This window comes from Elephantulus edwardii, unplaced genomic scaffold (genome assembly GCF_000299155.1).
Source record: "Elephantulus edwardii isolate Elephantulus edwardi_28Jun2011 unplaced genomic scaffold, EleEdw1.0 scaffold00080, whole genome shotgun sequence".
Classification (NCBI taxonomy): domain Eukaryota; kingdom Metazoa; phylum Chordata; class Mammalia; order Macroscelidea; family Macroscelididae; genus Elephantulus; species Elephantulus edwardii.
Window position 1 is genome coordinate 13,579,645 of NW_006399830.1, and position 15,021 is coordinate 13,594,665.

General features: G+C 56.2%; 1 protein-coding gene across 1 annotated transcript in view; it reads right to left on the minus strand.

Moving 5' to 3' along the window:
- Window positions 1-656: 656 nt before the first annotated feature.
- COL26A1 (collagen, type XXVI, alpha 1) overlaps window positions 657-15,021 on the minus strand; it is a 121,889-nt gene continuing 107,524 nt past the window's right edge. Inside the window, exons 7-15 of the mRNA XM_006889803.1 lie at window positions 14,412-14,568; window positions 11,594-11,692; window positions 10,784-10,936; window positions 8,785-8,868; window positions 7,120-7,172; window positions 5,693-5,728; window positions 3,344-3,385; window positions 2,071-2,155; window positions 657-823 (exon numbers count right to left, since the gene is read on the minus strand). Coding sequence (XP_006889865.1) covers window positions 657-823; window positions 2,071-2,155; window positions 3,344-3,385; window positions 5,693-5,728; window positions 7,120-7,172; window positions 8,785-8,868; window positions 10,784-10,936; window positions 11,594-11,692; window positions 14,412-14,568 — 876 coding nt within the window. The remainder of the gene's footprint in view (window positions 824-2,070; window positions 2,156-3,343; window positions 3,386-5,692; window positions 5,729-7,119; window positions 7,173-8,784; window positions 8,869-10,783; window positions 10,937-11,593; window positions 11,693-14,411; window positions 14,569-15,021) is intronic.

A 15,021-nucleotide genomic window follows, 5' to 3' on the forward strand; every position in this document is an offset into this window, starting at 1 on the left:
CTGAGTCTACAGGACTGTGCATTCACTCAGGGTCACCCTGGCCTTGGGGAGTAGCTACAGGCCAGGCTCAGGGTTGGGGGGCCGCCCCTGCCATCCTTCCTGCTGCCTGGAGGGGAGCATCTGCCCTATACTCTCTTTTTCCACGTAAGAGAAGGGAGTTAGCAGAATAGGGGAGCACTGGAGTTGAGAGGCCAAGTTCAAATTCGGACCCAGCCACGGCAGGTTATGTACACCCTGAGCCCATCTCCCCCGTGCGTAAGTGGGGATGGCAAGCCTACCTCCTAAGGATTAAATGAGACAACGTATGTAAAGATCCCTGTACAAGGGCCCTGGACACAGCAAGAAGGGCTCAACAAATGACGCGTACTAACAATTATTCTCATAGCCATCTCCCAGTGCACCCAGACTCCTTCCCAGCAGGGAGTGGGGGCAGGTCAGAGCGAGTGGGGGTCTGCCGAGGGTGCTGATCCTCTCCGGACCCTCGAGGTGCCATCTGTCCCCAAGTCTGCAGATCTCAGGAGCCAGTGTTCCTCCCAATTGTCCAGGCCCAGACCTCAGCGCACCCCACATGGGGTTTCTTCAGGAACCAGGAGCAGCACGGGAGCATCTCAGATGAATTTCCAAGCAGGGCCAGGTGGTTCTGGAGAGCTGGGCTCTTACTTCCTCCCACTGGCATGGCCGGTACTCTTCTGCCCAGACGCCGGAACAACCAGGGCAGCAAGGGGGCTCTCCGCTGGGGGGCCACCTCGCTTCATCTTGAGGTTGGCTCTTAGGGCGGCAGCGGCATCCTGGCCAGAGCCCCCCTCGGGGGAAGCCAAGGGATCTGGAAGGAGAGCAGAAGGGGGAGCTTAGCACAGAACCTTACAAATAACCGGCGAATCTTTGTTTCCAACTCCTGGTCAAAGAGAGAAGCCTGTGCCTGCACAGACGGGGCAAACAGCAGATGGGTGTGTGCGTCCCACAGGCTCACTCATTCACCCACTCGTCTAACCATCCATCTACTCTGTCACCAGCCTGTCCACCTACCCATGCACTCGTTCATGTTGCCTTCTAGTCATTCAGTGATCCATCCATCCATCCACCTATCCATTCACTGTTCACCCATCCATCCACTGTTCTTCACCCATCCGTCTGTCCATCCGTTCACATATCCGTCCACCCATAGACACATCCAACCATCCACTCATTCACACATCTGTCCATTCATGGACCTATCCATCAGTTCATTGACCTTTCCATCCACTCATCCATCCATCCATCCATCTATCCATCCATCCCTCTCCCCTTTCCTCCTTCCCTCTCTCTCTCCCTCCCTCCCTCCATCCATCCCTCCATCCATCCTTCCTTCACCAAATGTGTACCAGCAGAAAAGCATCAATCATCAAACCTAACAGAGGGCCTGAGCCTGCCAGGAGAGGTATAGAGACGACACAGCGTGCTGGGTGGAAGGCCTCACAGTGAGCTGTGGGATATCGAGGAGGAGGCTCATAGGAAGAGACCTGTGAAACAGGCTGCACATAGGAATCAGTGCTTATCAGCAGAGGGACAAGCCTGACCAAAGGCAGGGAGGAGGGGAAAGGCTGGGATGTTTGAGTGGCCGCTCTATGTTGACTGGGCCATGCCTGGGAGGGACTTGGGGAGCTTGACTTGATAAGCCTGGACCTCATTGGCGGGCAGCAGGGAGCCAGTGATAGGCTTTATTTTTTTTTTTAAATGTAGTTTCTTTTTTTTTAATTTTATTAAGTTTTGTGTGCATGTACCGTCAAATCAGATCTGACTGGTACAGGAGGAGATTGCCCCTCCTTCCCCGGCAGAGCATCTGGTGGATTCGAACCGTGCACCTCTTGGGATTGTAGTTGCAGCTTCTTGCCACTAGGCCACCAGAGCTCCCCCAGTGATAGGCTTTAAGGACGTGAGATAAATGGTCAGACTGGGGTTTGGTGAGACCATCGGGCCGCTGAGAGGAGGGTGTCACTGAGTCAGGGAGGCCATACTGTGGCAGGACAGCGGGGAGGAGTGGAAGGTCGGCAGCAGGTGACCAGGCCGTGCCTGCCTGTTTCCAGCACTCACCGTGGATCCCAATCATGTGTTCCAGGATGAGCACCCTCTCTGCCAGGATCTTCAGGGCCTCACGCAGCTGCTGGACTCCCTCGCCCTGCCGGGGGGACACAGGTCAGGTCAGGCCTGCTGTAGGGATGGAGCAGGGCCACCCTGCTGCCCAGCACGTGTCCCCCCAGCCGTCCCCCTTTGTCACCACCCTTATCACAAAAAGCCATCAATCAGGGAGGGCATCTGCTACGTTTCAGGCCTGCGGGGTTCAGACTTGAGTCCTGTCCATAGATAAGGAACCTACCACCCAGAGAGAACCACCAGCGTCCCTGTGAACGACACAGCTTCAAACTCAGACCTGCTGGCCTTGAACCTGGGCTTCTCCTACCGTGGCTGCCTGGCTGTTTCCTATGTGTCCTGTTTTCCAGAACACAGAGATGTGGGGCAGAGCATGAGCCCAGGGTTCACAGACAGAGGTGCTTCATTCACCTCCTCTTGACAGCTGGCCGGCACCATTTATCCCCCGATTCAAATGGGCTCTGCTGAATGATGGGAAAGCCTCCTCTTGGGCAAGAAGGCACCGCGAACAAAGCTGCATTCTGGGGGCCTGGTCTAGGCATGCTCAGAAGACCTAGTGCGCTGAGGTCCGTGAATGAACTGAGACAGGGCATGGATTTATTGAGAAGACAGGTGTCAAGGCCACTTTGCAAAGAAAAGTGGTAGCAAACGGACAAGGCCGCTGCCCCTGATCAGCCAAGCCCCAGGCTGCAGAGGAAAAACGGTGCCTTCAGCTGGTATGACACATGGGGCTGTCAGGGTTAGATTAGCTGAGCTTAAAGCACAACCAAAGGAGGCTCAGAGCCTCCTCCTGAGTTATCAGAGAGACATCTTTGACGGACTGCACTGTTGCACTAAAAGACGGTGACCTTCCAGGCCCGGCTGCTGGGGCCTGGGACCTCATTTGGAAATCGGTCTTTGAAGCTGGGATATCAGTTACCATGAGGTCCCACTGGAGCAGGGCAGGTCCTAAACTGAGTGACGTTCTTGTGAAGAGAAGCAGAGGCAGGCACAGAGGGGAAATGAGGGCAGGGATTGGAGCTAAAGGATTTCTGGCTGTTAACAGAAGCTAGAAGTCAGGCCTGGGACAGATCTGTCCTCCAAGCCCTCAGATGGCATCTGATCCCAGACGCCCAGCCCCCAGAGCCGAGACAATGTCTGTTCCTTTAAGCGCCCGAGTGTGTGGTGCTTTGTGAAATCAGTCCCGGAGAACCCATGTACGTTCCTAAGACGTTACCTCTGCAGCCTTCTCCCCTTCTGCCTTCACGCCAGGCTCTCCCTGAAAAGCAGAGTCATGAGTCAACAGGCCTTTCAGGGGTGGGGCACCTCTCTACCCTCTTCTTTAGACCTCAGGGGCCTCAAAAGGTGTCCGAAGATACCTCACTGCCTCTGAGTCAATTCCAACTCACAGTGACAATTCCTCAGATTCGAGGCTGCAAATCCAATGAGAGGGGCCTGTGCATCTTATTTCTATTCACCCCCCAGCCACTCAGCACGCATCCCTCCGTTCATTGACCCATTCATCCATCCACACCGCCTTCAACAAATGTGGACCAGGAGCAAGACAGCTGTCATCAACCCCAACAGAGGCTCCCAGCCTAGAGGAAGAGACAAGGGAGTGGATTGGTTTGGTGGGTACTGCCTCGCCGTAGGGTTAACAGCACAGCTCGCTTTTGTCTGGGTATCTCCAGTGGTTCGAATCCACCATCTACTCCGAGGGAGAAGAGACATGACAGAGGGCTCCTGGGACTGTTGCAGCCTGGGGGAGCCGCAGTGCAGTTCTCTGACTTATGGGGTTGCTATGAGTTATAACTAATTCAAAGACCCCCCCCCAACAACACTGGCCTCACAATGACACTAGACAGTAGTCATAGTGGACAGCCACCGTCCGCTGTATGACCCCGAGTAAGTGACTTCTCTCTCTGTGCCTTATTTTCTCGCTAAACTAGGGGTAAAAAGAGCACCTAATGCCATGGAGTTCGTAGGAAGATTAAGCAAATCACGGTGTGACTCACTCGGAACCCACCTGCCACCCAGAAGTACTGAGAAGGACAACACTGCTACCCCGGGACGGCATGAAGAGGTAGCGTGGCTTTAAGTTTAACACTTGGCTCTGCCTCTTCCCAGCAGTGTGGCTGTGTGACGTAGGGCAAGATACTGAACCTCTCTGAGCCTCAGTTCCAGGAAATGGGACAATCAGGCACAGCCTCAGGGGGTTGCTGTGACATTTAAATTGTAGACAGCAGAGCGTCTCTATAGTGGCCAGCACACAGCCCTCCTCTCTCCCTCTACCTCCTACATTAGACAGCAGGCCCTGGAGGCAGGAGTGGACATTTAAAGTCTTACTTCCAAGATGGACAGTCATAGGCCAGCTGGTCTTGGGCCCATATTCCAGGAGGGTCAGAGAAAGGAAGAGACCTTCCAGGTCCCACAGAGCCCTGAGCCCAGGCTGGGGTGGGGCACCCAGCAAACAATATCATCAAGGCTGGCTGAGGTGGATTTCCTAATCTGTAGGCAAACCTCGATTTAGCTGAATTACTGTGTATCCGTCCCCATCAGAGAAAGCACTATGGAAAAGAAGCTTTGATGCTAGGAGGGGCCTGGGGGCTGGGAGAGATGGATGCCACCCAGAATCTTAGATGGGTGAAAAAATGTGAAACCGCTCACTAACAGATTGACTGGTAGTAGAAGGAAGCCTAGGTTTATGTCAATTATTTGGTAATCTGACACTGGTCCAGGTTACACAGGTGACTGCGCCAAGGGCCCAGGTCACCCAAGACAGTGACCCCCCAGGGACACTGGCCCAGGGACCCAGGACACACAGATCACTGCTGACCCAGTACTCCAGGTCACACGAGACACTGATGTAGGGGTCCAGGTCATGATCACAGAGACTCAGGACACAGAGGTGACAGACCCAGGGACTCAGGAGATTCAGAACACTGACTCAGGGCCCCAGGCCATGCAAGACAGTGAGCCAAGAGCTCAGGTCACATAACAGTGACCTAGTGGCCCGTGACAGACAGGACACTGATCCAAGGGTCCAGGTCACATAGGACATTGATCATAGGAACCCAGGACACAAGGACAGTGAACGCAGGATATAGGTGACTGATCTAGGGCCCAGGTCACACAGGATAGTGGTGGTGATCCCAAGAGCCCAGGTCACATCAGACACTGACCCAGGGACCCAGGACCCACAGGATACTAACTCAGGGGTCCAGGTCATAGAGAACAACACAGGTCACACAGGTGACTGACCTGAGGGCAGACTCTCGACGGGAGATCACAGGGCCCTCCTCCAGGTATCTGTGCCCTCAACACCTGATAGGAGGCTGTCAGTCCTCCCTATGTGGCCCTGATGAGCTCCACCCTAAGTCACCTCAGCTGTCTGCCCTCTGGTGACCCCGTCCCTCCCTCTGCCCTGTACTGACTGAACCAGTGAGGTCACACTTGGGAAAGCTGTCCAGAGGCAGCCAAAGCCACATAGGATAGTTTCCCATCCAGGACCCTGAGCCCCACAGAGCCCAGTGTCCTTCAGAGAGTAGGCCCCCTGCCCAGGCCCTTTCCACAGTCCCACACTTACGGATGGCCCAGCAGAGCCCCGCTCTCCAGCCAGGCCCTGCAGAAAACCAAAGGAAGCCAGTCAGGTCCTGCCCCCGCCTCCCGCAGCATCTCAGTCCCCTCCTCACGGACTCCAGCTGGGGGGCATCCAGGTCCTGAGAACCCTCCACTGGTTGCTACATGGTTTGGGGCCCAGTTAGGGCCCTACGTTTTCTCATCTGTGACATGGGACAACACCCGGCTCAGCCATCACAGAGAGCAAAGAATGGCAGAGCACGCACCCTCAGCTTTGGAGAGACGGACCCTGAGAGAATGAGTGGTGGCAGGAACAAGCTGACAGTCCCCTACAGGGCATCCCTATTGATGCTGGCCTCAGACAGCCCCTGGGGCTCTGCAACTAACACTTCACCCCGCCCCCAGGGGGGCGTTCCATGTCAACTGTCCAAAGTGGGCCTTCCGGTTCCCCCAGTCCTGCACCTGGGGGTTCACCGAGCCCGCCGCTCTCCATTGAAAATTCACTTCATCGCTGATACTGTCTTCCCTGCTTCCAAAATAACGTCTGTCTACTCGTCCGTTTATACCGCTTCTGTAATGGAAGTCTTCGCCTCTTCCTCTCCCTCCTGGGGTCTCCCCCTGGGATCCCCACCTCACCACCTTCATCCCCAGAGGAGCCAGGGGGGCTTTCTAAAGACATAAGTCAAGAACGCACCGAGTTCCGGGTCCACTTGAACAAAACCCCACGTCCGACCTGCTCCTCCCTCTCCCACCCTCATCCCTGCTCAGGGTCTCAGTCCCTGCTCTTTACCCTCGGTCTGGAATCTTCCTCAAATCTCGGCACATCTGCTCCTCCAGGCTCCTGAGGTCTCAGCTTGAGCACCACCTCCTCCCACCTGTCACCTGTCACCTTTATCTCGTGGACTCTCCATCATCCGCGGCCCTGTTTCACCCTCATCAAATGCTGCCCCGTTCCGTTCACGTTTACTCATGCGTTGTGCATCTCGGCTGTCTGCCTCCCCCATTCATCTGTCAGCTCCTAGAGGGTGGGGCTGGGTCCTGACTCTCCTGTCCTCTGCTGTGTCCCTCTCACATGGCCTGGGGTTGATGCTAACCAGCCCCTCAAACTGCCTGACGCAGGAATAAAAACAAAAATAAAGCATCACCATTGAGCCTGGAGACTCAGTGACTTTACTGGAAAATGCCCAACTTTGTCCCTAGAGCAGCTAGTGGATTTGAACCACTGACCTTTCAACTGATATTACTTAAGACACTGCAAGGGCTTCAGTCACAGGGCCAGTGGGCCGCAAAGGGAGGCTGCTGATAAGAAAACCAAACTCTCTCTGGCCAGCTGGGCTTGGGTGCATGGTTGTTGCCTTCCTGGGACACCTACCTGCTTCTTTTCTGGGAATGCCTGCCCCCCACCCTCCAGGCTGGAAGTAAGACCATCCCTACCTGGGATCCAGGAGCACCTGGAGGTCCTGGGGGACCGTGTGGTCCAGGGGGACCTGTGGGCAGAGATCAGATGGTCAGTCAGGGCCAGGGAAGCCTGTTGCTCCTGTCAGTTTTGGGAGAGACACTCCCCAACCTCCTGTCCCAGCGCCTGTCTCCTAAGGAGAAAAACAAAGGTGTGCCCAATGAATGGAGGTAACAGGAACAGACCCCTTAGCCACCTGACTGCTCACCTCAGCCACCCTGGGGGATCCCTCCTGTCACCCAGACCCCTTGCAGCCCCTACACCTCCTTTCAGGGTCTCACTGGGGAGACCTGGGCATGAGGCGTGTCAGCCTGGATGCGCCCACCCCTCACCTGTGAGTCTAAGCAAATCCTCCACACCTGCCCCTCCTCGGACCCCAGCCCCAACTCCGCAGAGGTCACCCACCCTGTCTGGGTCACAAAAGCAGCTTCCTGGCTGTCCCCCTCCACACAGGCACGTCCACACACTCTCAGCCACGCAAATCCAGCTGTGCACTTCTCAGGTGCTTGAACCCCCTGCCGTCCAGGCCTGGTCCTCTGTCTGCATCTCTGCCAGCGCTGCTCCTTCCGGCTGCATGACCCTCCCTCAGCCCCCACCTTGATCAGCAAGTCTTTCCCCATCAGTTTTAGGCTGACCATCACCTCCTCCAGGAAGCCTTCCAGAACCTACCCCACCAATCACCTGCCCATACCTGTGGTTGGGCACCCAGAGGGGCAGGTTAGATCTGAGGTAGAGGAGGGTTGATGTTGTGTGCTGGGGCCCCCTGCAGATCTTCTAAGGGGGAGAATAAGTCTCCATCCTGAGCGGCCCCCATGCCACAGCAGTGCGGGTTCGAAGGTGTGCATAGATCTGACTCAATCAATCAACAAACTCCAACTCCCTCCTCACAGAGTGGAAGCCACAGCAAAGCTTCTAGAAGCCCGGGAAGACTAATGCTTCCTCCTCACCTCCTCTGGCTGTTTGTTCAAAGCCACCTCTCGAGTGAGGTCGGCCCTGACCACAGCAGTGGGCCCTGTCCCCACACCAACCCTCCAGCCCGCTCTGCATCTCCTTGACCAGCTCCCCGTTTCCTGAAGAGTGGGTCAAGCAGGGCTTGCCTTTGGTCACAAAAGTCTCGGAACCTCAGCCCTGTCCAGTGGACAGTCCGAGGTAAGTGAGTGACCGTGACCAGGGATCAGGCAGGGATCCACACAGCCGGGCGGGCACTGGGGGCAAGGAGGCAGTCCCCACACCCTCGAGGCCCCACACCGTCTCTTCTCTTCAGAGGGGTTCCACCGAGAATAACACCAGACCAGGGGCCATGCTCATATCCTCAGCCTTCGCTTTGAGCCCCTGCTGGTTAAGGTTTCCTGGTCACTGGTCCTTCTGCACGGTTCCCCAAAAGTCTCAGTCTTGACCCCACATCTCTGTCTGGGGCTCCACAGATTCCTGTGCTTCCCCACTGTGGCTCCCACACAGACAGCCCATAGACTTCTCATGTGGACAGTGGGCCCACAAAGTACGGTGGGGGGGTCCTCCCTCCAGTGGCCTCCATTCTGCAGCTGGACAGACAGGGCCAGGAACCCAAGGTGTCTCAGCCTCCTCAAGCCCAGGAAGAGGGGGGCCCAGTACAGACCAGCCTGGGATGCTGCCCTCACTCTTACCTGGTGGCCCAGGGGGACCCCGGGGTCCTGGGATACCAGCCAGCACTGTGTCCACCACGGCAGAGGCCAGCTGTGAGTCTCCGTCTGTGGGGAGAGCGGAGTGACCTGCAGCGGCGTCCAGGCCAAGTGGGTGGGGATGTGTGACCAGTGCCCAGGATGTCCACCCACCTACTCCATCTCAGGGCCCAGGACACCCGCCCACCACTTGGTGCACCTTCCCAAATGATCCCTCCTCTTCCTCACAAGGATGGAGATTTCATTGTGCCCATTGTACAGGTGAAGAAACTGAGTCTGCAGGCAGTGAACCAATTCTTACCCAAGGTGGCCAGGAGCCGCCCCAAGTCCTGCTCCCACATTATCTGGACTCAGTACACTCTCTGTGGCACCATCAAGACCCCCACTCAAATGAGACTGTCCTGATGGAGTGTCTTTAAACCCCACGGTCTCTCCTGGAGGCCGTGTCTTTAAACCCCAGAGCATCTCCATCAGGGGAGGAAAACCAAGGCTCCGGGAGAGACCAGTTCTCAGGGCAGAGCTGTGCTGTGGGGACGGGAACCTCCAAGGATCTCTGACACCCGAGGAAGGGGCTCCAGGTGTGATCCCTCCCTTCAGAGGGGCAGCAGGGTCTGCAGACCAGGCCTGCTTCTCTCATGGGGCGGGGAAAGCGGTTGGGGAAAGGGGCTCATAAACAGGCCACCCAGGGCCCTGAGCTCCTTCCTCAACAGTGAGGGGACGGGGGCGCCCACTACCCTTGGCTCCTGCCATCTTCCTGAGACCCAGAGTCCAGGCTCCACTCTGCAGGCTTACAGGAGCGCAGCGCTAGCTACCACCTACGCAGGGCATGTTGTGGGCATGGTCTGGGCTTGGCACAGTGTGTCCAACACCCAGTAAGGGGCCTGACTGAGGCCTGCGGGCCCAGAGCCCACCCATCATCTCCCAAAATGCTCAGGATACATACTCACCTCCACCTCAGTGCTCGGGATATACACCCACCCAGCCCCACTGTACCAAGATGCTTGCCCACCCGCCCAGCCCCTCAGTGCCTGAGACGTATAACCACCCAGTCCCACTGTACCCAAACTCCCCATCTAAAAAACCCCCTCAGTGTCTGAGACATACACACACCCAGCCCCACTGTACCCAAGATGCTTGCCCACCCACCCATCCCCCCGGTGCCTGGGACATACACCCACCCAACCTCACTGTACTCAAGCTCCCCACCCACCTATCCCCCCAGGGCCACCCATTCCCCTAAAACTGAGATGCTCACCCATCCATCCCCTCAATGCCAGGGATACACACCCACCTATCCCCTCAGTGCCAGGGACATACACCCACCCATTCTCACAGTACCCGAGCTGCCCACCCTCCCATCCCCTCAGTGCCAGGGATATACATCCACCTCTCTCCCCCAGTACCCGGCTGCCCACCCTCCCATCCCCCACTCTGCCCAGTACAAACACCACCCTCATTTGCTCGGTCTTTAAGTCCACTTTATCACTTTCTCTTGAAAACCCAGGGCACTTAACTCCAAGGGACACTCTCCCACCCCTCCAAGGCCAACTGGCCACTCACTGTCCCTCAGGTCCAGAGCCCTTGATGGGCACCACCAGCTCCTACTCTCCGCTGGACTCAACCTCCCTTGTCCCTGTACTGATCGTCTTGTCCCTGGTCACAGGGCTGTAGATCCCAGAGGGCTGGGGAGGATCCTGCTGGACCCCCATAACTACAACCATATGCCTGACACACAGCAGGGGATCAAGAAACACGTGTTGACTGCTCATGGTCCTGTGGGGGGCTGACTGGGACAGGCCAGTAAGCAGAGTGACCTCGAGTGTCAGGGCCAATGAAGTATGGGGCTGAGCGGGGGACAACAACTCAGAGACTGAGAGGAAGGGTACAGCACTGCCTTCATAAGCCTCCACCCCAGAGGGGTCTCACTCCCTGTACCCAGGACGCAGCAGCCCAGCCCTCCCTAGAGCCCTCAGGTCACACTCACTGTCTCTGTCCGTGGGGGGCTGCAAGGAGTACAGGACGCCTTGGGGGCTGTTGGTGGAGAGCCCAGGACTACCTGCTGGACCCGGAGGGCCGGGGGGGCCAGGGCGCCCCATCTCTCCAGGAAGCCCTCGGGGGCCTGGGGGCCCCAGAAAACCTATAATTAGGAAAAGATATTAAGAGGGGCTGGGGCTGATGGCTGAGACATTGCAGGTGGGGAAACTGAGGCCCAGGAGGGGATGGCGCTGGTCAGAATCATAGGGTGGGTCAGTGGGATGACGTTGGCCGGGATCACACGGTGGGTCAGGCCTCTGGATCCCAATCTCTGGGCACGTCTCAGACGTGAGTGGAATGGCTCCCCCTCCCTGACTGGTCCAGTAGGACATGGAGGTGGAGGTGAGAGAGGTGAGGGGTGGGGAACCATTCACCCCACTCATCAAGGTGCCAGCAGCACCTGAGACCTGGGTCAGGGACTGCACCTCAACCAGGGCTCACCCCTGTCCCACAGGACCCCAGAGGAGCTAGAGAGAAGGGCCTAGAACAACCCTACCTCCACACCTGCACCTGGAGCCCCTAGAACCTTCCAGAGGCCGCAAGGTGGACCGTCTGCCTCACACAGAGGGGACAGACCTGCGGGTGGTCAGTAGTGTGATCCTGGATGGGTCCAGAGAGCGGGATGGGGGGAGTGACCCCAGCGCTGCTGTACCCCAGCAGGATCTAGGGGTTTATGGGGCACCCCATCTGCCTGAGTGGGAGAGACGGCCCAGTTGAGCCCCCCAGGAACAAAACCCTGTCAGAGGAGAGGGTTCCTTACCAGGAGGCCCTGCTGGGCCCTTCTCACCAGTCTGGCCCCGGTCACCCTTGGAGCCTGGGGGTCCTGCAGGCCCTGGTGGTCCCGTCTGTCCTGGTGGTCCTGCCATGAGAATGAGTTATGGCCCACCCTCCATGTGTTAAGGTTAACCTTCCCCAGGGGCCCTGTCCACTCAGGGGCCGCCCCTGGACCAACAAAAGCATTATCATTGCCTTGGGTCAGGTCTCAGTTTACAAAGCACTTCTATATTTATTCCATAAGCATTTAGCAGTGAGCCAGCAAGTTGACAGTTCAAATCCACCTACGTTCCACATGAATAAGACCTGGGAATCAACTTCTGTAAAGATCACAGCCGTAAGAACACTGTGAGGCAGTTCTCTGCTTATCACCTGCTGTTGTTTCAAATCAGAAGCAATTCAGTGGCCTCCAAAACAAATCCCAAGAAAATGTGTTCCCATTTTACAGATGAGAAAACTAAGACTTAGAAAGGTTTATTCCGGGGAGCTCTGGTGGCCTAGTGGCAAGAAGCTGCACTGCAATCCCAGAGGCATGTGGTTCAAATCCACCAGATGTTCTGCCAGAGAAGGAGAGATGACAATCTCGTCCTGTACCAGTCAGATCTGATTTGACAGTACACGCACAAAAAATAATAAAATAAAAATTTAAAAAAAAATTAAAAACGAAAGGTTTATTCCCTTGCTCAAGGTCACAGTCTCTCTCTCTCATCACTCCTACTGTCAGAGAGAAAAGCTGTGACCAGGGCCACACTATGGCTTTCTGGGAGCTCTGGCTTGAGGTGTCTAGTTTGGCCAGGGACAGTCCTGTGTCCCTTTGGGCTGCCCTCACAGCATCCTCAGAAGCGGTTTTGCTGAACTAAGGGAGCCAACCTTCCCTTGCAGCTTCCCAGTGCAGACAGTGTGGCTCTGTGGGCTGGCAGGAGGGCCTGGGTCAAGGCTGGTGTTGGAGATTCCTCATGGAACCCAGGGCCAAGGCGGGCTCTCCCAAGTTTAACCATATGTTAAAGGGAAAAAGAGAAGAAAGAAGACCTTCAAGGGGACGGGCTGGAGCCGCAGTTGTAACAGTGAACTCGAGCACCTCAGCAATGGTGCGGATGGCACAGGATCCAGCAGTGTTCCGCTCTGTTGGAGGGAGTCCCTAAGGGTGAGGGCCCCAACCAGTCGGCGTCTAACAACAGGGTTTGTGCGCCACCTGATGGTTACGTTGTGGAACTGCACTTTCCTGTGGTCAGAATCTTGCCAAGGACATCCAATGTCCATCCCCACCTTTCGGGACCTGGGGCCTTTGGTGGGGGTTGGGAGTGCTGAGGGGTGGTTAGTTCCCATCCTTCTCCGTTTATTAAAGACGGTTTGGAGAAGGTGGATATGCGGCAGACCTCCAAGGGTGAGACCTTGAGGGACAGCCGAGGAAGACCAAGCTGAGATGAGTCTTTAGGGGCTGCTCCTTGTAGCCACCCTGAGCTCCCCTCTTCTACAGCCTTCAATCCCTGCAAAGTAAAGCGTATTCACTCCTCCTGTGCCCAGTGGAGGGCGCATCTGCCCAAGACAGACCTGGAGCTGAAGCCCAATGGGGGGGGGGGAGGTGGTTCTGTAGCAAGACAGGCTTGTATCCAGGAGGACAGAGGGGTGGAGGGAGAAGAGCTGAGTCTAAGACAGGACACTGAGGTGCTGGGGTTCAACTGAGAGAAGGTGGGAGAATCAGTGAGGCGAATTGCTCGTGGTGTGTTGGGCGACCACTTAACTTCTCTGAGCCTTGATTTCTTCCTTGGTCATGCCAAACTTCACAAGCTTATTGAAAAATTTAGAACAGATCTCCACAGCTGGGCATGGCATAAAAATGTTTAACAACGGGCACAGCATGCTACTGACCTGTCAGCATGAACGCTGCCTTGCACCACCCCCAGGTCATGAGATGGTGCACACTGGCTGGACAGCCACCTGGGGCAGAGCCTCGCATGGGCCTGTTGCAAAGCGTCATCCCCCCGCTGAGACAATGATTATTGCAACCTTATTACAAGTGTGCAGACCCTGAAGGCAAACCCAGGCCCATAAGGAAACGCAGCAAAGAGAGTATTTTTAACCTTGACTGAAGAGTTGTTGACAGCTGACCATCCAGTGGGTTTTCGGAGGCAGTAAATCACACAGGATATTGCCCATCTTTCTCCCACTGAGCACCTGGTGGATTCCAACCACGCGTCTTCAGGTTGGCAGTGCAGCTCCTTACTACCACTAGGCCACCAGAGCTCCAGTCAGAGTTCAGCAAGGAACCACCAGGGGGAGATGGGATGCTATACGAGTGAAACAAACAGCGAAGGGGCTGGGCTGGGGACCTCCGTGCAGAGGCTGAGGAGCAGCGAGGGCAATGAGGACAGCTGGGACTGCGAGACAGTAGGGAATGGTGAGGACTGCGGCAAACTGCTGAGCCTGGATTTGGTTGAGAGAGTCAGTGAGGCTTAGCTTCAGCCAGTCGTTTCCCAAGGGACTGTCAGTCCCAAATGCCAGATGTGCAGGTTTGGTGGAAAGGGTGTTTTGGTTTTATTTTATTGTTGTTGTGGTGGGGTTTGGTTTTTTGGGGTTTTTTTTAGTGAAACAGGTCTGAGTTTTACATGAAATCCCCCAGTTTGTAAATGCTGGCTCAGTTAATTTTTTTAAAAAATAATATTTAAATGCATGTGATTTGAACCAAAGCCCTCTAAGGGCTGTTTGAGGCCCAGGCCCAGTGGTGACCTGGTCATGAAGGCCCTCAAAGCCCATGCCCAGGCCCACACCCACCCACTGAGTCCTCCTCTCCTGGCCTAGCTCACCGGCTGGGCCTGTAGGCCTTCTCCTTCTGGGCCCAGGGTGGGCAAGAGGGATGGCATCAGGGAGAAAGTCTTCGTTCCAGGGTGGCAGGGTGCTCTGGGGGGCCGGCAGGTCATTGTCAGGGCCCGAGGGCAGCTCCGCCGCTTCGAGCAGGAGGACCTGGACCAGGAAGAGAGTAGGTCAGAGCTGGTCAACCAGAGAGAGGGACATATGTGTGCTGGGACAGGGGCCCCCTGGGGTCTGAGTGTTACCCGTCGCGGTCCCCAGTGGGGCCGCCATTCCCTTTGCTGGGCTGCTCTGTTTCCTCAACCTCTTCTGAAATGAAAAGCCCTCCTGGACCCCTGCACTGGAACAGGTCCTGTCTATCACAGTCATACCCCTGCTCTTTTCCTGTATAGCATCCATCGCTGTTCGTGATTGGAGGAGATTTGTGACTGAGTGATGACCTATCAGAGTCATTTCACTGAGAGCTCCCTTAGGGAGAGTAAGCTTTGCTCCCCACACAGCCTAACACACTGCACACAGTCCTCAAAGTGCTCGGGGAGTATTTATGGTGGATGGGTGCATGGGTGAGTGGATGGGGAGGTGGGTGGTGAGTGGATGGGGAGGTGG